This window comes from Pavona decussata, unplaced genomic scaffold, assembly GCF_977016875.1.
Source record: "Pavona decussata unplaced genomic scaffold, jaPavDecu1.1 SCAFFOLD_95, whole genome shotgun sequence".
NCBI lineage: Eukaryota > Metazoa > Cnidaria > Anthozoa > Scleractinia > Agariciidae > Pavona > Pavona decussata.
The window spans coordinates 2,977,501-2,998,468 of record NW_028145512.1 but is presented as its reverse complement, the minus strand read 5'-3'; the positions used below and the strand labels follow the sequence as shown (position 1 = coordinate 2,998,468).

General features: G+C 39.4%; 1 protein-coding gene and 1 pseudogene across 2 annotated transcripts; both read right to left on the bottom strand.

Moving 5' to 3' along the window:
- The window catches only part of LOC146473152 (uncharacterized), a 489,085-nt pseudogene that overhangs the window by 337,024 nt on the left and 131,093 nt on the right, over window positions 1-20,968 (bottom strand).
- LOC146473164 (fibroblast growth factor receptor 4-like) lies at window positions 3,549-18,619 on the bottom strand. 2 transcript variants are annotated; one of them, XM_085118833.1, is made up of 15 exons: window positions 18,260-18,619; window positions 17,667-17,864; window positions 12,918-13,211; window positions 12,566-12,601; window positions 12,139-12,435; window positions 11,142-11,531; window positions 10,094-10,639; window positions 9,679-9,789; window positions 9,278-9,441; window positions 8,985-9,107; window positions 7,755-7,825; window positions 7,125-7,165; window positions 6,908-7,004; window positions 6,026-6,131; window positions 3,549-4,408 (listed from the first exon to the last, which is right to left on the bottom strand). In XM_085118833.1, the coding sequence occupies exons 2-15, from the start codon at window positions 17,749-17,751 to the stop codon at window positions 4,046-4,048; spliced, it is 2,724 nt and encodes a 907-aa protein (XP_084974959.1). In that variant the 5' UTR covers window positions 17,752-17,864; window positions 18,260-18,619; the 3' UTR covers window positions 3,549-4,045. The 2 variants fall into 2 exon arrangements, with proteins under 2 accessions (XP_084974959.1, XP_084974960.1); XM_085118834.1 differs by lacking the exon at window positions 18,260-18,619 and adding an exon at window positions 17,992-18,186.

The window sequence follows — 20,968 nt, the reverse complement described above, 5'->3', positions numbered from 1 at the left end:
GTCGCTTTCAATTCCCCTCTGAAATGTGGCGTCTGGTAGCTGGGGCGGGAACCTTGTAAGACCGTGTGCCGGTAACTTGGTGAATAAATGAAAAATTGTATGTGTTATCTCCTTGTCTTAGTTTTACTGCATTTCTAAGAATATTATCTCGGAATTCTTAACCTTGGCCCAGAAATGTGAGCTATTTTGAACTCCTTAATGGTTGAGCTAAAAAACTCAAAAGTTCTTTACTGGGATGTTAGCAAGGGATAAAAAGGCTCCCGAGACTTCTGAAAATAAGCTAAAATACGGTCAACACACCAATAGTGATTAACCTTCAAAGTAATCTGAAGAGACCGGATCCCCTTTCCACACACTATATGGAAATATAAAAGGTAATAACTGAAGAAAATCGGCAAAAATACATGGATATCATTTCGATGTCATTAGTGCCTCACTAAGACTTACACGAGGTTAGAGTCCGATTAAATTAAGTAACCTACAAAAACTGCGATCCCCAAAACAGAGAAATCACGACTTAAATCGTCGATCCGCAGTTCAAATATATATTTCATGTATTCACTCTCATAGACTGAGCCACATTTGGTGTAGGTATAGTAAGTGACCAGCAATGTCACTTTAAGGGTCTCAATACTATGTTCCTCTTTGACTCGTTTAACAATGGCGAAGAACCAGTGTAGTCTGTGATGCACAAACACTGATTCAAGCCGTGTCTGTACGATACAGAGTGTATTGGCTGTACCAACGCATTGGAGAGCATAAATCATCTGCCGTGGCATTCACTCAGAGTAGTAACTAGGAACAATGTCCGCACGTCATCGAAACGATGTACATTTTCGCTGACATTTAAACTGTTCAAAGTGTTAATCGAATACCATGCTGATTAAAAATACCCCGCGACAGAATAACTTTAGCTAATGGGAAATGACGTGAAGGACTTTGGTTAAGAATACAAGAATCTCAGGCGTGAATGTGAAAAGAGTTGCCTCGAAAGAGCTTTTCAGTCGGGTATGCGTTGCGTATAAAGGCTATGTACTCCACTACTGGTGACAAGGACAAACATGCAACAGCAGCCCTGACAGGATATGCAGTGACAAAGTAACTAAGAATGACGAGCATCAATATATCAAAAGAAACAAGGAGTTGACACTGGCTTCCTGTTAGCTTCGCAGGTCAGAAAAATGTAAATAGTGTCCGGCCTTGGTGGTGATGATTTGGGGTTGAAACCAGACCGTTTGATTGGAGCGTATGAATGGAACAAAACAATCAGAATTTGGAGACTTCTCTGTGGTGCCTTTAAGGTATTTCCCCGGCCATTTTCGTTCACTTGTTCGGGAAATCCAAAAAACCTAGTTAAAACTTCTGTTTTCACCACATTTGACATTTTTTTTATAAGTGGCAAGCGGACTCCCAAACAGAGTCAAGTAGAAACAGTTGAGAAACATCCATTTTCATGTGCTTGCCGCACTGTCAAAGAAAAACGAGACTGAAACAAGTTGCGCTGGATGGCAAAAGGCGAAGCCTTGGGTCGACTTGCATGCGCAAAAGACATCTGGGAAGCAAATATCGCCATCAAGTACAAAAATGCTCGCAATATGTGGTGGCTTGGGGGTTGAATGCTTTGACAGTTCCAGCAGTGCCAATGAGGGTCGTAAGAACACATTATAACGACCTGTTTTAGCTACTTCCAAGTATATACTGAAGTAGATACCGATATTCGTAGCCATCTAATCATCACCCACGCTGTTTATTCTGGGAATTATTTCAACAACTGCTAAACATAGACAGAACTGGAAACTGACCAATTCCAGATGTTTTTCTGAACAAAAAAAATTGCGCCGAAAAACTTAACACTATTTGAGTGGGACAGAGAACGGCTAAACAAAAATCACGAAAATAAAATGAGAGAGGGCGGTAACTGGGGAGAGGCGAACCATTCATCGCGAGGGTTCTCGCGCACGAGCTTCGCACGTCTCTCCCCAGTATCTCCCTGGGGCGAGCGTGGAAAAGCAGAAGTGACACCCAGACCATTCGTAGGACCTTACAAGTATCTGCATCTAAAACATACGGACTGTTCTGTAGACTACCATCACAGGCATTGTTGCCACATCTATGACACATTGGGACTAACTTAATAAATTAAAAAGACTTATTGCAACAGAATCAAACATGCAATATTGAGCATGCTGTCTCAGACACCACCTTAAGTTAAGTACCAAAGATACAAGGCTGTCCACACCACGGACGTTGTTTGTTTCCCTCCACAATACCACTTTTTCGATACGCATTCTTCAACTCCGAAAATAAAAGTCAAACACAACCTGAGGTCAATGTCAAAAGAAACAAATCACGCAAGGCTTTTCCACTGAGACGAGACACTATAAAACAACTTAGACAACAAGCTCTCTGAAGAAGAAGAAGAAGAAGAAGAAGAAGAAGAAGAAGAAGAAGAAGAAGAAGAAGAAGAAGAAGAAGAAGAAGAAGAAGAAGAAGAAGAAGAAGAAGAAGAAGAAGAAGAAGAAGGAGGAGGAGGAGGAGGAGGAGGAGGAGGAGGAGGAGGAGAAGAAGAAGAAGAAGAAGAAGAAGAAGAAGAAGAAGAAGAAGAAGAAGAAGGGTTGAAGTAACTGCAAATCTGAAAAATGGATGAAAACGAAACGTGGAAACGGATGAAAAGTCCAGAAAAAGGTGCGGAGTTTCATTTTCACCCTAGTATTGCGAACTGATAAGGGAGGTTAACTTTGCCTTATTAAGCTTACGAAAATTCAGGTGGTTAAGCCCCGTCAGGAAGATTAGCTATCTCTTTTCAATATTGTGTGAAAAGATTTCTAAATTGTCAAAAATGAGTAAATTCATGAGATTCACAAGTTCTTCTTTGCCACAAGCACTATTGCTTTAAATGCGGTCTGCTATTGGCCAACTCTCCTGCGATGCACACCACCTAAAATACTACCAAAATATCAAATATAAAACACGACACTACTGTATCCCGTTTGGTCCAAAACAATCTGAACTTGTCATTTCACCAATTCGATTGATTTTCAGGATTCATTGCCTTTCTCGGATCACGCTACGACAAACATTATCCAACATCGCCGGCCTCGTGATTGAATATTGGTGTCAAGTCAGCATATTACCTTGGTTCACGTGCACGCGTGGGTGCATACATGGTAAGACCATTGTACGACTAACATTCACTGGTCTTTTTAAAATCACCAACAGTACAAACGCAGAGATTTCTCCCGGTATAATACCGTACGTACGTAGCCGAGAATGAAATGGACCTCTCGATGATTTATCAACTGATAAATAAGGCCTACAATTCCCGCTGAAAGCTTGAATTTTCTTATGAATATTTGGTTTTATCAACAGAGTGGCCACCGTAACGATTCCAGTGCTGATGTTTCGAGCATTAGCCCAAACGCCAGCACTCGAATCTCTTTACGGCTGCTAAATTACCTAACCAACTCTGTTGATAAAACTAAATCTACTGAACTTATTCAGTAAGGTTTTACTCGCAAAAAAATTAACTACGTTCATCACTGCGAAGATCATTTCAATTTGATTTCATTTATTTGTTCAATATAATCGGTGAACTGCTGTAGCTCTATGTTTGTTTTAATATACAAATAAAAACACCACTGTTTGTGTCTATTACTTTGTTTTTACTTTCAAAGTCCTATTTAGCCCTCCTCGGGCGAAAACTCTCGAATAATGTCTCTTAATATTCATCCCAATACTGCTTTATTTGGTTAGTAATTCTGTACTAAGTGTAATAAGTGTTTGATTATGAATTTTTCATTTAGGTCTCATTGAATCTCTATTCAGTGTTCTTATACCCAAACAGGCTTCTTGATCTTACAATTCATAACTGTTGTGATTCATGTTAACCTTCAGTTCACAAGTCTCCCTGAATGGAGAAAAGCACGCATTTTAGGCGGATTGCACTGACGTAAGTAAACACCAAGTTGAATTACGCTTTCAACAGAGAAGTCCTTTGCGAATGCTGTCGTGACCGTTCCTCGCATGTCGCCATCACTTCAGCACGTCACACGTCGCTTTGTATGGGCGAACGATAAGTAACACCACGCTGTTGCTTTTTATTTTCAGCCACATCAGGGCTCGACTTGTGTCGCATGTATTTTTTGTCTATTTGATCTCCGTTTTGAAGTGATGATTTCCTAGTGTCTAGGCCGCTCTCTGATTGCCTTATGTGCACCGGACGTTTGTGTTTACGGAATTCCCAGATATCGTTAGTATTATCAACAAATACGTTGTCATTGTCTCTATCTTCACACTCAGTATCATGTTCAGTTACTACAGAGTTTTGGGAAGTTGAAGGTGCTTCTGAAGAGGTCGGTGTTTGTGGCTCCATGGGACACATTAGTGATGCTTCCAAATCAATGTATTCCTGGAACGGAAAAAATCACACAAAACTAAACGATGACATCGTATGACAGGTTAATAAACTTGACATTACTTGTGCATGTTTGGACTAACCGACTCATATGACCTTCATCAGGCGTAAACTTTACGCCAAGTGCGAAACATGCGTAGAAGCGTAGACCTTTGATTGCTGTGCTCATATCGTGATTCACTATTGCAGAACAGTTTGGCTTTCGGTACACCTCAAACGTAAACGTAATTCGTAATTAACGACCAGGCCCCAGTTGTTCAAAGAGCGGATAACTTTATCCAGTGGATAAGTTGCTATCCAGCGGATAAAATGTATTCCAACCAAAGCTTTTGGCAAGTTTTTCACACAATCCCATACTTAAAGTAGATCGACTCTTCTACTTTATACTCAAATTATAGGGCTATAGCGAAATTCTTGCACACATTTTATCTGCCGCATAGCAACCTATCCAGTGGATAAAATTTTCCGCTCTTTGAACAACTGGGGCCAGCACGTTATCGTAAAATTCCGAATTTAAGCCCCTGCGAAAATTATCCTACCCAAAAACAAATCTCAGTCGCAAACATCTTTACAATAAAAAAAAACCCTCCAGATTATAAGCCCATGGGCTGTTAGTGTAAGCTTTCTTAAGCTGTCAATGCTTTCACGCCGTTTTTTACCGTCTGGACTGCCCAACTAGGCTAGGTCCTTAAAACGTCCTTCGAATGAATATAATTGGACATCTATGTGTTACGTACAGTTCCCCTTGGTCCTGGCAAATTCACATAAATCCCCTAATGAAAAAACATTATATGGACAACGGAAACAAAACCCTGGGCGAAAAGAGTAAACTCGTACAAACTTAACCTCTTTAGCACGGACACTACAGTGATGAAAGAACTACAGAAGCTACAAGTGAAGTGAAATAATGAACCTTTAGGGAAACGTAGGCATGTTTCTAGCTTACAAATTGGCTGACGAGCTATGTAAAGTGATCTCAATGTTCACTCGTTTCATACAAAAAAGGAAACTAGCGAACGCTGTCCGGAAGAACACCACACACTTCTTTAATATGATTTAATTTAAGGAAAACTTTACTTCAGTTAGTGTTCACTACAGTTAAAATACTGTAACAGGTTTTTGGAAATGTATTGTACATTCCTTCTCGTGCAACATTGTGTTATGTCCGTTACACTTTAATTAATAACATTACGGTAGAGACCATTTGTAATAAGTTATACAAACATATTTAATCAGATCTACTAACTAATTCAGATGCATCTTAATATTACAAGTTTGAGTCAACTTGCCTTAAGGTGTATTCAAAGCTGTCAGCGAAGCCTTTCAAGTGGCATAATTTTAAATTGTATATAAGCCTTTTTTTAATATTTCTCGTATATAGTTATGCAATTCAGCCTTTGGCTGCGATTTAATTATTTCAATAAACTTATCTATTTATTTATCTATTTATCCACGACGACACTTGGCTTTGTCGCTTCGGTGACCGTATTAAGAGAGGTTGATCTTGTACTCGGAAAATTACGGTAGGCGAACACGTACGCGAGATTAGATCTTATTACTGAAATTAATGAGAATTAAATTACAAAAACAGGAATGATTTCCTTTGCTTACCTTGTCGGATAATGACACCAACATAGAATCGAACTCTTTCACTAATTCCGTAAATGTCGGTCTTTGTGTTGGTGACTCATGCCAACATTTCAACATAATCTCGTACCTAAGGGAGTACAAAACACGAGCACTGAATACGACAAATCTCTTCTCATTTTAGTTGCTGGAAATCGTGTAGGTTTCGATTTTCGTTTGGTGCAATCCCAGCTGGTTCAAACATCCTGGACCATGGACCCTAACGCAGTAGTATGTTGAACTATGTCTTAGGAGCTTTCTCAACCTTCACATCGGCTATGTATGTTAATTCTAGTCCATTGCCTTTTTCTTACTTGGACTCAAGAAATTGGTTTGGTTATAGTACAACCAAACCACCCTCTATCAAGGTGACTGAAGCAGACTATCATTCACAACAATAAACAAATATATCGTTAAACAGTGTGAGCGGTGCGTAATTTACCCCTCACATGGCTTAAAGCGCACTAATATGTTTCGAAACTGACATTGACATTTATTTGCCTTTTTTCCCAATACATTTACAATTTATCCATAGTTTAATGTATGGCGAGGTGACCTCTAGAAACTACCAGGCTTATAGTTGAGGCCACCTCGTACGTAACAATATGCTTATATAGATAGTGGTACAAGTGTGCGGCTTTGCCAATTCCGTAATTATTTTGCTAAAAACTCCAGCAATTTTTCTTAAAGTTGGGAAAACGTGACAGAGAAGTGAATGTAACAGGAAGGGAATTCCAGATCTTTGGACCTTGGTAAAGAATTGTGAATTTTTTCAGATTAGTTTGGCAATGAACTTCCAAAGCAGTGCTATTATAATCACAACTTCTCCTCACGCTTTTGATAGTCTTAATCCACTTCTCTACTTACATGTTTTCTGGACAGTTAAGCGGCTTCTCCATTCTGTACCCAGATTTTAGAAGCTCAAACAAATTTTCCAAGGGCACACCGGGATACGGGGAACCGCCTAGAAATGAAGATGTGAATGACCAATTAAACAAATTCATAGAGTACAATGAGACTTTATTGAAAGGTTAACGGATACTTAAATGTTTTCTTGTTGTATGAATTTTAAGGTTTCACTTACCGAAAGTAACTATTTCCCACACAAGTATTCCAAAGGCCCACCTGGCGAACACAAAGAAAACATTGAGGAGGGAAATATGTCACTGATTTGTTTACAGAATATCACCAAATAAAATTTGATCTTGGGGAAAGAAGATGTTTCTTTTTTCCACTGTATTTTCTCAGTTTAAGCTTCCGAGTTAACACCAACCTGAACGCACCCTCCCCACCCCTCAAATCCAGAAGATTAATTGCCAAGTACGAAAATGTTCAAAGGTAACGCGTTTACCATGGACACGAAGCAAGGAACAGTTAGTTCTTTCTTGAGGAGGACTGTGTCTAAAGTGTAAAAACACGTCAACACTTATGCACGCATACGCGGACAAAAACGAAGGGTAATAAGGGCTAAAAATGATGGATCAGAGAATTAACTCTGCAGTGTATGATAAAGTGCTAAAGTGAACCCATGAATTTCCCACTGACCGTTAGCCCTGGTAAGCAAATGGGAGTCGCACGAGGCACGTTGCTGTTGAGCAAAGAACGATCAAATCCAGAGGTCGTGGGTTCGAATCCCGCCGAGGTCATAAGGGATAGTTTAAGTGCATGATTATTTGTCTACCGTACAAGCCGCTGACCAACAAGCTTTACTCACACGTCACTCTGTGTTGTGTAGACACGGTCAAATAGAGCTTCAAGAGCCATCCACTTCACTGGAAGACGACCCTGACAATTGTAAAGACCAGTGTCAACAACATTCTAATATCTGTTTACAGTATCAATTCACTGACAGGGACATGGTAGGAACATGGTAAGAAGAATGAAGTAAATCAACAATTCTTTGAACTAGGTCATATCGTGGTGGGTCCCTGGTCTATATTTGGTCCATTTAAATTACATTTTGCCACTAAAATGGTATTCCATCCAGGGATTATTATTTTACTCCTCTTAAATATTTGATACAGTTGACCACCCCTAAAACTTTTCAGATTTTTTGCGGCTAATAAACTTGTACTCTAACGCCTATCTTACGTTATTCTCAGCACTGAAAGCCGCAAAATGCTCCGAGTCACATACCTTCCATAGGTGCAGATTTATTATTATTCTTATTATTATTATTATTATTATTATTATTATTATTATTATTATTATTATTATTATTATTATTATTATTATTATTATTATTATTATTATTATTATTATATTTTTTAACGTTCCAAACCCATTTTTATCAAAGCGTAAACTTTGCGAAGTATGAATTAGCCTGATCGAGATCTTTACACGTGTTTGCATTTACTAGTTTGGGGAAAAGGGTAACTACGTGGGTGGAAAGGTGCAAAACACAATATGTTTATTGATAACGACGGATCACTTTTCAAGATGAAAGGGTTCGCTCCACGTTGTTGTCATGGGTCTTTCTTCCTCCTTTGTGATTTTTTTCTTTCAATGCCAGAAGAAATACCTTATAAAATTGAATGGAACTATGATTAAACATACTCCGATTTGCTAAATGTATGATAGACAAAAACTCAACTGACAAGTCTTTGAGCATAAATACATCTCTGTTATTATTTTAGTCAGTGTCGTGCTGTCCGTCTCACTGAAGGTTAAGCAATACAAATGATTTCTTGGACAAAGAGAGTGTTCATTTCCACTTAGAAGAGGCATCCCTCAATAAAACCAGAGAACTGTGTTCCAGAGAGTAAATTTACCACGACATTGACAGCTGTCTAAAGACTGAAAAGATGTCTCCACAATATAAATAGTTAATGTTTAAAATATATCCGTATCGTACTTTGCAGAAATCAACTTATTTGGCGGCATCCCACATGGTTGTATGACTTATATAACTCCCTAACGTAACCCGATAATATGTTGTACTTACATCTGTTGTTTTTCTGTAGTAATCGACTTGATGGACGTCTCTTGCCAGGCCAAAGTCCGCAATTTTCATCATATTATCCTCGCCTACTAAAATGTTTCTGGCCGCAAGATCGCGGTGGATGCACTAAGAAATTGAGATACAAAATTTCAAGCTCGTGAGCCTTTAGTCGTCCAACCCCCAAAAATCCATTTTGGTGTTGGTATTTTGATCTTTTTTTCTGCAAATATGGGGGAAATAAACGACTGAATGAATTGTTGACTTAGTTTTGGGCATTTGCTGGTCTGGTCAAATACCTTCTTTGAAGAAAGATATTCCATTCCTCTTCCGACCTGATAGACAAATGACACTAGATCCAACAGTGTTAAGGTTGTACTGTATTCTCTAGTCGGTCTCCTGTCTCTTAAGAATTGCCTCAAGTTACCATTCGGAGCGTACTCCACAACAACATACAGCGGACCTGAGAAAAAAGACAGTACCAAATTAACAGTTGCAAAAGAGTACTGACATATTCAAAATTCAATACCACCTCCCAGAACTGAGGTCACAATTTCTTTTGAGAGGTTACCTAACAACGTGACGTCATTTTGTCTCCAGAATCCTAGCATTTATCCAAACTGGAGTTTTGTCGGGTTCGACTATTCTACGGAAATGTAACAAAAATAGACGTTATTTCGAGACCGAAGTAGCCACTGACCTCCTTGAGTGCAAGCTCCTATCAGATTGATTATGTTCTTGTGTTTTCCAATAGTCTTCATCACTTCCATCTCTGACACAAGATCTGCGAGTTCATGATCAGTGGCATCCTCTGAAATAAACAGTTTGATGTTTCAGTAGCAAGCTAATGAGTAATTGTTCCAACTCCCACGGTGTACCAAGGCAATATGGCCTACTACTACTCTCATCACTTGCCTTCTTGACGATGTAAGTTAACTAAAGGGAATTCATATCACTCGAGATATTACACGATAAGTCTGAGCCCGAGTATTCTTCCATAATATCGAGACGTCCATTCCAGCTTAAGACAACTCTGTTAAATCTCCCGAAAACATAAGGAAGAAGAGACTACAAAACTCCTGTCTTGCGTGACAAACCAAGAATGCAAAGCTCACCTTTTAGCATTTTGACTGCGACGTTAAATTTGAAGGGCATGTTAGGCAACCCTAACACTTCCGCTTTCATTACTCTACCAAAAGCACCCTCTCCGAGGACCCCTAACAGGTTAATGTTTTCTCTGTCTATTTCCCATTTTTCGTCCAATGGCATTTCCACTTCTGATACCTGAGTGAGGTTGGAACCCAGTCTAGAGCGCAAACTCCGCTGACGTATTAATGGTACTGTGGAACCGTAGGAAGATGATGAGCCACCTATTGATGGATCATGCGCCCTGTACTGCACTGCTGTTTCGCCCGGTTTGTCATCATAAACAAGGCCGTATTTAGCGTCTTTGGCGAATTTAAGTTTGCGATGGTAACAACAGAATCCAACTCCAAAAATACACACAGCAGTCACAATTCCAACAACTAAAAGTGCAATATAAATGTTCTTTTTTGGGGATGATCTCGCCGCGGTGCCTACTTTCAAGTGTTTCGTTTCTCGAGAAAAAAACGTGTTACTTGAAGGTTTGCTTGTCACCTCATGGGCTGATGCAGTTGTTTCTGCAATCAAAACAAACACAATCAGTAAGAAGTTGAAAGGTTCAGTGTTCATGTGATTGGGTTTGAAGACAAGTGCTCGTATGTCCTGCACTCTGAGTACCATATAGAGGCTCTCAGCTGTTCATAATGATCGGAGCTAAATGTCTAGCTGGATCATTGTATAATGCAATTCCAGGCATTTGATTGGCTTAGCGGCCATTATACCATGCCCGACAAATAGCGGCCATTAAATTATCTTCTGGTTGTACTTACAAAGCGAAATCAGCGAGATCTAGCAATATTTCTTAATTGTTTCTTAATAAAACAATTATTCCACTGGCGATTGTTGGATATGGCATGATTATAGCCAACTCAGGCTCGGCGCTACGCACCTCGTTGGCTATCTATCATCTCATAGCCAACGCGCACTCGTGGAATAATTTTTTAAATATTCTATTGCAGGTAAGAATTCGTTAAATTGTAATTAACATCTGTTTACTCATTTATTTATTGAATTTCTCACCTGACCGATCGCGAACAACGATGAAGGCCTGCTCTACGGCATAACCGACGGCATTTCCCACAATACAAGTGTACTTTCCTTCATCTTTCTTGGTAACATTGACCAGAGTCAACTTAACTCCATGGAAATCAAACTTGTTGCCATGCCTTGTAGGCACAACTAGATGCTGATTGTCCTTTTGTTTGACTTGTTTTATAACTTCATAGGTATAGTGAGGGTGCTGTATATACGAATTGTTACCAGAGCTGTTGGAAGGAGACGAAAACCATCGCAGCCACTGGAAATGGGGCATGGAATCACTTAATGCTTTGCACAATAAAGTCGCATTTTCGCCTTCAAAAACTGTAACGTTTTTCATCGGTAAGACTACCGGTTTGGCACGTACTCGCTCTGAAGTGAAAAGAAGAGACTGTTAATGAAAAATGTACGAGACATTACAAAAGCTGATCACTTTAGTAACTATTTGCTCAGTTTACAAGATCTAGCTTATAGTTTACAGTAGCTAGCTGATCATGTCCCTTCCGTTGGTGACTCTGTTTAATAAGCTATTGATCTCAGTTACTTGATATTGTGTTACCACGTGAGTGTTCATGCAACACGTGCATATGACAAACTAGCTGCCCAATAGCAAACAAATAAAGGGAACTAAACTTATCAGCGCTAGATGGTATACGAAACGTTCCGTAAGTACTGGTTCGCTTGATCAATCAATCTATCTATCTGTCTATCTGTCTGTCTGTCTGTCTGTCTGTCTATCTGTCTATCTGTCTATCTGTCTGCCTGTCTTTCTTTCATTCGTCTTTCCTCCCTTTCTTCTTTCCTTTCTTTGCCTCTTTGTTCCATTCTTTCCTTCTTTCTGTTTTACTTCATTTCCTGTTTTTCATTTTTTTGACTTGTTTCGGTGTTCCATTTACCTGATCGACTTAAACTGTTCCTTTTATTTCGACTAAAGTGAAGAACGCCTTGTATTATTTTCATATCTGTGTTATTAACTTACCGTGCACATCAACACTGTATGAATGATTGATCCAGCCGTAGGCGTTACTAACATTACAAGTGTACCCCCCAGAATCAGACGGCACCACGTCCTTCATAACCAACACGGTCGTAAATTTACTCAGGTAGAGCCTGGAGCCTCCTTTTCTATCCTGAAATAAGGCTCCGTCCTTATACCATCTCACGGTAGGGCGAGGATATCCTGTAGCAGAACAGTCCAGCTTTACTGAGTTCCCGACAGGTACAGCGATTAGATTTCGTGCCATCTTGTCTGTTGGTACCGAGAATTTTGGAGGAGCTTACAAAAAAAAAAGAGCAACGTTTGCATTACAAAACTGTTGCGAATCATCTTTGGGTGTGACTATTGTATTGGAGCTGACGTATATTGACCGTGTTTTGAGTCTTAACTTAGACAACTGTAATCCTACCTGGAGTTGAATTCCTGTTGGGATCCCGCGTAGGACCTTGGAACAAAAATAAAATTTCTCTGAATCTTGAATGGCAGCATAGCTCTCCATTGCCCAAGTAAAGTTACTAAATTACCATGAAAAGGACAAAGGGAAATTCTTACTGCAGAATAATTATGCTGAGAGGTAACCCTAAATGGCCAGCGTTTGCAGTGACAGAACAAGTACGGTATTTTCAGGACATTACTGGGTTTTAAATTTTTGCCGTATTAAAATACTTAGAATGCAAACTCGTCGTTTAGTCAGATAACACGACCGGATTGATGATGGGCCATCAAAGTTGCTCGCCTTATCACAGGTATTGTTTACTTACTTTCAACAAATAGATGAATGTAAAGAACGTTCTTTCCGCCGCAAGTATTCTCAGCAACGCACGTGTAGAGACCTCCGTCGTCTTTTGTCGTCCTCTTTATCTTTAGGTATCTGTTGGGCTTGACCCTCATTCGCGTAGAGCTGCTTGTTTGGAGTGTTATATTGTTCTTTTGCCAATAAACGGAAAGTTTGTGCTTTAATCCTTTGTCTTTAACCTGGCAAGAAAGTCTCACGTCCGCTCCTTCAGCGACATCAATTATCACTGTTTCGTTCCTCTGATTGCGGATTTCAGGAACTGAAAAAAATATTAAGCTCATTGTTAAGCAAACAACCTTTCCTTAATGGATTGGATATCACCTAAAAGATAAATTGTCTCTTTCGGGTTTGTTCCACGGTTAAAAATCGAAAATTTAGCTGGACCGACTGCCCTTCTTCTGGTTTTTAAACATTAAAACAATATGGCGAATAGATGTTCCGTTAGAAACCACACTTTAGACATGAACATAAAAGCTTGCAAAAAAAAAAAAAAAAATGAGCGGGAAATCCCAAGCATGAACCACGCCAAAGTAGCTGCTTAGGATCGATCACTCTCCCTCTTCAGTCACGTCCCTACCGTTTCGGCAGTGTGGTGCGCCAAATCCCCACCATAATAACAAAACACTTCCTTAAACATAAAGCCAAAACATGGAGGCTTGTTCTTGAATTTTTGTTGTTGTTGCTGTTGTTTTTGTTTTGTTCCCAAAACGTCGTTTTATTGGATTTTAAACTACGAAACAATCCCGACAAAGACAAATGTTTAGAAGAGCATTTTTGATAATCAATAAGGAATTTCATCAGTTACATGAACACAAATATTCTTAGTTAAATAATCAAAGCAATTACGTAAAACGAATGGTTCAACTAAACATCTAGTTCTCGATCCCTACATTAATCACCGGCTATAATTGAGACCATCTTTACCATTCCAGGATCAGAATGTCTTTTACTCAGGCCTGTTTCAGATTAATTCATTGCCATGACCTTAAAACTGTTAACTAACAGGAATTTAGAAGAAACGCAAATCTAAATGTGCAGTGGATAAATACATGCACTACAAGTATTTCTGATTTTGCGTGGTACTTAAATATTAGAAACTTGAAATGATACCGGTAGAAAAAGATGTTTTAATAGTTTTAAAAAACTCGCACCCAAGATCGTTATTCTGGTTTCATACATTCCTCTCATCCACAATATTAACTTGTTTCTGATTGCTCTCTACTTTTCTCACAGATAGCAGAACAATTAAAAATTAAACACAACCGAAGCTCTTGTAAGAAGACTTTATTCAAAACAGATATGCCATTGTGTTTTTTTTTTTTTACAATATATATTTGAAAAGGAGGACCGTGAGGCAAAATTTATAAACTATAAAAAATATATAGGAAAGCGAGCCTATTAAAAACGTGGCTTTAAAATACAGTGACAGGACTTGTATTGACTCTCTAGAAAGTCGGTCTGACTATCATGAGTGGACGCTTACTGCAGGAGGTGCTCACCCAGGGAGATTGGACGGAAATAGATTGGCGACCACAAAACACGCACCACCTCTCTCACGCACAGTCAGCAGCGCTTACACAGCCTAAATAGAACGCTTGAACAAGAAAGGGAGGGGAGAATTTAAAGTCTCCCAACTGCATCTGTTTTTTTTGTTTTTTTTGTTTTTGTTTTTGCACGTTTAAGTATCTGTGGGATGACCTCAAAAACGTATTCTGATATACGTCCGTGAATATTTGTTTTGCATCCAATACAACCAACGCCTTTTTAATAAGCTGTGCGCGTTCCGATTAGATAATACAAGTGACTGCAAGTTTCTCAAGGTCGACCCGTGCATGTACGGTAACAACCGCAGCTGCTATGGTCACTCATAGCTCAGATTTCGGCTGTAACCACAGTGTCGTGCAATTTAACCTCTCTCTTCTGGACGGTTTTCAGTGAGTTTATTGTTCGTAGATTAAAACTAATAAGTCCCTGTGTCGCTATGCACGGTGTATGGTTGAGATTTACGCAAAAATACACACCAAACTCATCATCTAAGAATTTAATGGTTGGAAGAGGTTAAAATTAATTTGATATTGAAGTCTTCAGTGAACGAACGAGTACGGCAAACGATGCCGAACGAATAAGAACCACTTAATGAATGAAAATTAAACGAAAGGGTAATCCAAATCAAATCTAATGGCCTTCCTCGAGCACTGCGCTAAGTTTGATAGCTTCAGTGTAGCTTATGAAAGTTTGCAACATTCGGTAAAAGATCGCGTAAACAAACCCTGTTTAATTAGTGAATATTTTTAGACTTACGGCAAAATATGTGGACGTAAATCGAAATGTCTTGGAGATGGCAAGTCAGTGAAACTACCTTGTATTTCTAAAAGATTATACACAACTCAAGAATTTTTTCTTTCAGTTTTACGTATACTTCGATATTCGCAAACTGCAATTAATACAAGCTATCTATAATGGACGGACGTGGATAAAGGATGTTCTTTCTTGCTTGTGTTCCTGTGATCAACACCCAAGGCGAAAAATAAAACTAATTCAAGAATTCGCTGGCTGAACCAGTTGAAACAAATATGACCTTGTAAATCAACGTTCAATAAAACATGCGTAACTTGTAATTCTTAAACAGGGAGTACAGGGAAAATCGATCACTATCTGATCCAGTAACAGCAGCTTCCGGAGGTTTAAAATAGGAAAAGAGATATAAGATTTCAAAAAGGACATAAGATGTACAAAATCCTTTCCGAGTGATTTAGAAGATACACGCCAGAACTGAGCGGGATTTGTGTCGAATTTGCTTTTGAGATGGCTAGCGATTGTTGATACCCCCAAAATCTAATTCAACAAAAACAACAGCTGTGTCCGAATGCTCAGCGCCAACTTGGCTGCAGTTTGTCTCTTACAAGATAAAAGCTCTCCTAAAACTATCAAGACTTGTTTTGAGACAAAACATATCTTCAAATGAACTGTCCCTGATGAACAACTTCTAAAGTCGGTTGAGGATTGTCAACTACATGAAAAGGGAATAAAAACCACGATATCATGACCCATTTTGCCAGTTTCCAAATCTGTTTCCCACTTAAATCTTTCTTAAGTGCCTTCTTTCTTTGCGTGCATATGTAATGAGAGGGAATTAAAGAACAAAAGGATGTAAGGATTGTGCGCTCTATGACATTTATTGACAAAAGGCAAAGCCAGTAAAACATGTAACCTTGAAACTCGCGCGTGGGCTGATAAGAGTGACGCCATTGTTCCATTTCCTTTTTCAGAATTTGCAATGCCATTACCCGACGGTTATTGTACTGGATCTTACACGAAGAAACAATAATTTAAGTTTAAACGCACCGTACCGAGATTTCCAAAGCGTACAATACAAAAGCCGCATAAGTGTGGAAACAATCTCCGTTCTAGCCGCTTGGGACCGCACTACGGCAAGTCCAAATTTGCCGAGTTCCAGGGAAAGAATTTAAAAAGACTACAAAGAGCCAAAACGAAATCAGATGGCGAGAACAATGGGGCCTCTGTTTTCTCTCCAACAAACCCGAGCAAATATTTGCGGCATCAAATTATGACCGTCAAAGATTTCCTTTCATTTGATTGACGTTTTGAGAAAGATGCGACAAGCAAAACATTTTTTTTCCACAGACCCTTAACTTTCCAAATGCAATAAACATTAGACTAGATGTTGATCAGTACCCAATTCGACTGTGTTGTTGAACCTTCCACTGTGGTTGGCAAAAGTATTATGCTCTATGCCGACCGGCAACCGTTTTCCTTCGTTCCAACTTCACACGAAAGCAAAGAAGAAAAAGTGATTTGGATTCTCCAACTGGGTTCTTGTTTTGGCAATAAAAACTTTGCCGATGTACTTTTAGAACATTGTGATGTTGAAAGGTGTAATTACCGTTCAAAATCATGTCACTGTCTTTTCTAATGACCCTTGCGTGTTTCCTTGGTATGTTGCTGGTAGTATAGTTTGCAAGTTATGCCTACATATGCTTGTGCATTTACCGTAACATTTTACCGTATTTGTCCGTCGGCGAGCTGATATAAATCATTGTGCGTAAGGAGGTGGAAAACCAAAATAGCTTTTCATTGTTCGTGAACAATAACAGTGTATTACACAATGAAATAGACTCTTGTTTGGAATTTCAGCTCAATCCGTGGCTAATGTAACTTAAAGTGAATTTTCGCACCCGCCGGGTTTTCTTGGAACAGCAATTTACAAATGCTCAAGCAATAACTTCAAAAATTCAAAAATACTCAAACGTGAAGCGAGCTATTGTGCTAAATCGGCCTGGCAATCGGCCGCCATGTTCCCAGGATCACAATTAAACCATCGTGAGTGAGAAAGCGAGGAAAGACCGCTTTTACAAAAGGCATCATAGTTTAATCGTTCTGAGAAAGGATGCCGCAGTGTTATTACTGAATAGCGGATAGATTTTATTAAGTTGCGTGTATTACCCACGAGTAGTGTTTATTGAAAGTTATGAAGTGTTCATTTCATCGAAATCGACACGAAAATCTGCTCTGACAGAAACGATGCGTTCGCAAGTTAAAGTTGCCATCAGACAAGATCAATTTCGATTTGGACTGGTCAGATGAAGAACACGCTGGTTATACTGCATTCCTCTATCACGCATTTCACTACACTTACAAAACCTCGCAGAACGTGGCTTTGAACATGAATTAAAAATATATCGACCCAACTTACCAGAACAGGGCTCCGCTCCTGCTTGGCTAATTAATACAAGGCAGCTGGTGGATATAAAAAGCAAGGCCTTCGTAGACAGGAACATCACGACAGAAGATCAAAGGGGCTATCTCGCAGATCATAGATCACTTGCTCCAGCATCAAGGTTTCCTTTAACACCGACCAGCAACGTACCAGCCAATGAAATAATGCATCGATCTGCGGTAATGAATAGCAGTGTTAAATGGATGAAATTTGCCGTTCGCCGCTCCCAAAGCGCCTCATTTAGCGCGGACAATCTTGCCGCTCTTGCCGACTGTGAAAGACTATATGACTCACAACTTACTTATGAACAACAGCATCAATTATGAATATATCGGTATCTTCAAATGTCACGTTTCTGACTGTTTACTTTGGAGGCATTCAGTACTTTTCACGACTAAACTCTGTAGTACCGACCGCTTGTTCCGACAAAAATTGCGACGTTATAATCACGATCTGAAGCACTCAATAGACACACAACGTACCAACCGAGCACCAGCAGAAGAGGAAATAAAATATTTTCACTTCCTGCGAAGTCTACTCCCTGTAAACAACGACAAAAATTAGCATACCTTTACAGTTCTGTTTCTAAACGTGGATTTCGTAACAAAACATTTCCATCAAAACAATCGATGCCGAATTCTAGGAAATGGCACGATAAGTTTAGGCTGTTACTTATGGTCTCAGCCACTTGGGCGCAGTCAACTGAACAATGATCACGAATTGCCCATGCATTGACAGTGGTTACCATTGTGATAAGGTCACTCGTGCAGGGATCACATACAGGGTCACTTCCGGTGACAGAAACCTCTCTATGCCACCCCCGTGGTGTTAAGTTGTATGTTCATTCACCTTGGCTAGACACCCAGTAGCTACCACGAAAAGAAACAACTGAAGAAGTGTAACGATCCAACAGTGCTTTAAAATAATGGTGATCGTGATACGTTGAGATTTTCCGGAGGAAGAGAGCGCGTTTACTTTTCAAAAATGACCACGTCCGCAGGCGTGGGTGACAGGGGCAGTCAGAGAGGTTATTCGTTCCAGAATATTCACTCAGTCCATCACTATTCTTGGCAAGCGATTGTTTTTCGGTAGTGATGCGCTTAACAACTGCTTACCGATTTGGCGGCTTCAAAACAAAGCATTTCGGACACCTTGATACAAAGAGCTTTCAGAAGACATCAATTATCTTGAACGCCTTTGTTTTGCAAAAAACCCAAATACCGTAAAATAATACCAAGGGCTCAGTGATATTAACCAATAGCTCGCGGGGGATTTAGATCCCTGCAAGTTTTGCAGCTGTTTTTCTGCATATAAGATAGCCTCTCACTGCTTTAAATTTAGTGAAATCCAATTCAGAAGACCCAAGACCATGTACTTTGAATCCCTGCTCACAGTCAGATTCCCAGAGGTCTGCTTTTATTCCGCTTTGTCTACCTTGCAAGGCTCAAAAGATCAGCACCCAAATCTCTGAACAAAGTTCAGTTTCTTTTAATGAAATTTGAATTAGTAAATTCTATTTTCATTTCCTTGATATTATCCGACTTTGAATGCCACCTTTCCCAGCTCGTGGCAGTCAACAAGATGCCTTGTGCATCCATCAATCGAATTGGGCCACCGCTGGTAAATGCTCAGGCCACTAACCGTGTGATTATTTGATCAATAATGGAATTATTTATAAACTTATAAATGATAAATACTGTTTTAGTTTCGCTTCATTTGCTCTATGTGAGCACAACAGGGCTTGAACAGCTCTCATAGGGACAGAAAATCATCATCGATAAAAAAGAACAATCAACATTAAAATATTCTAAAATCATTATTGCGCGGGCTGAACACAAACTTAAATAAATCTCAAAGTCTTCACTTCATGGTGAAACTGCTTATGATTTGACGGACTCAAATCTCATGTATTTGAAGAATGGATAGGCAAAGATTGGAAAAATCTACAGGACCACTTCCGCTGATCCACTGACAATCCATTTTCGTAATCTCATCAATTTTCTTCATTTTCGTAGGATGGTTGAACGTTATGGAAGTGCCTTTTCTGTTTCTTTGGCAATACGCCATACTTTCTAAGCTAGATACAGTTCTGTAGGTGCCAGCGATTTCACATTGTTTTCAAAAACGATGCTGACAATTTCAAAATTGTATCAAAGGACATAATTTCTTTATGAGACAGAACATTTTCAAAATGCCCCTGCACTGAGATTTTTTTAAACGCTCAGTCATATTTCTTCATGTTCAATGAAATGAGAGCGAAACGTCGCTAGTAAATTTGCGACCCCTCAATACTATCTGCAACAGGACTCACTTGTATTTCGTTCACGGTTTACTGCACTTGACCAGTCGTGCGTTTTGACTTAAAATATAATGTACAATGAGAGTGCGGCAAAGATCCCGCACTGGCGCAAAAGCTCATGGAAGGGACAAGAGAACAGATAAAATAGAAACAGTAATGGAGAACAGGACTCAGGAAAATAATCACTGTCCCCAGCATTACTGGAACAATTAACAAGTAGGATAATAATTGACCTAAATCAGTGTTTCCCCTTTTTTAAAGAAATCTGTAAGAGAATTTTGGTCTTCCCCGAAATTTATGTCTTTAAATAAATATAGGTTTATAATTTGTTTGCCAGGTTTTTGAAAATAAATACTAGTTGAATTTAACTTACAAGGTATGTCCTATAGGCCAACCCTTTTACCATAAAAGAGGCACTTAATCACTTCCATTTGTTTGAAGGAATAACAGAAATTACGACCCCGTAAAAATTGATTTTTCACTCAATCAGAAACAAAATGTTTTCACTTGACTCGAGGAAAAAATGCAAATTGCTGAAAAAAACACAAATGACAGCAACTGATGTCACCCGCAAACAAGCGGTCCACTCAACTGAGTTTGGGAAGTTCGAGTTATACGTGCAGCTACGCACTCCGAGTCCTGTTCACTCTGTAAAAAGTGCGCTTACTCGACTGAGATGTAATTGTCGTTTGGATGGTACTGTTAAGCTTAGAAACGACTTGTATCATGTGTACCTTAAGTGCGTCACGAAGTTACGCCAACCGGCGCTCCTAGTTTTGTATTTGATGTTTCCATCCGGCTTTGCTCATTACCATACGGTAACTTGAGCTTTTGCCAGAAAGTCAATATCGGCCTGTACCGCTGTGCGATTTTGCATGCACTAGTTTCTAACAACAAATCTACGTGATTTTAGAGACTGGATCCGCTAATGAAAGGTAGACTGACTTCAAGTGAAGGTGATTGCGTGGTCTTGCTCCTT

Bases quoted from the DNA above. Each gene is read 5' to 3' on its own strand.
- LOC146473164 (XM_085118833.1), bottom strand. From the start codon at position 17,751: ATGTTCCTGTCTACGAAGGCCTTGCTTTTTATATCCACCAGCTGCCTT. The intron at 10,640-11,141 runs GTGAGAAATTCA...TTTTGATTGCAG, and splicing joins CGTTGTTCGCGATCGGTCAG to AAACAACTGCATCAGCCCAT. The intron at 7,005-7,124 runs GTAAGTGAAACC...CTTCATTTCTAG, and splicing joins GTGGGAAATAGTTACTTTCG to GCGGTTCCCCGTATCCCGGT.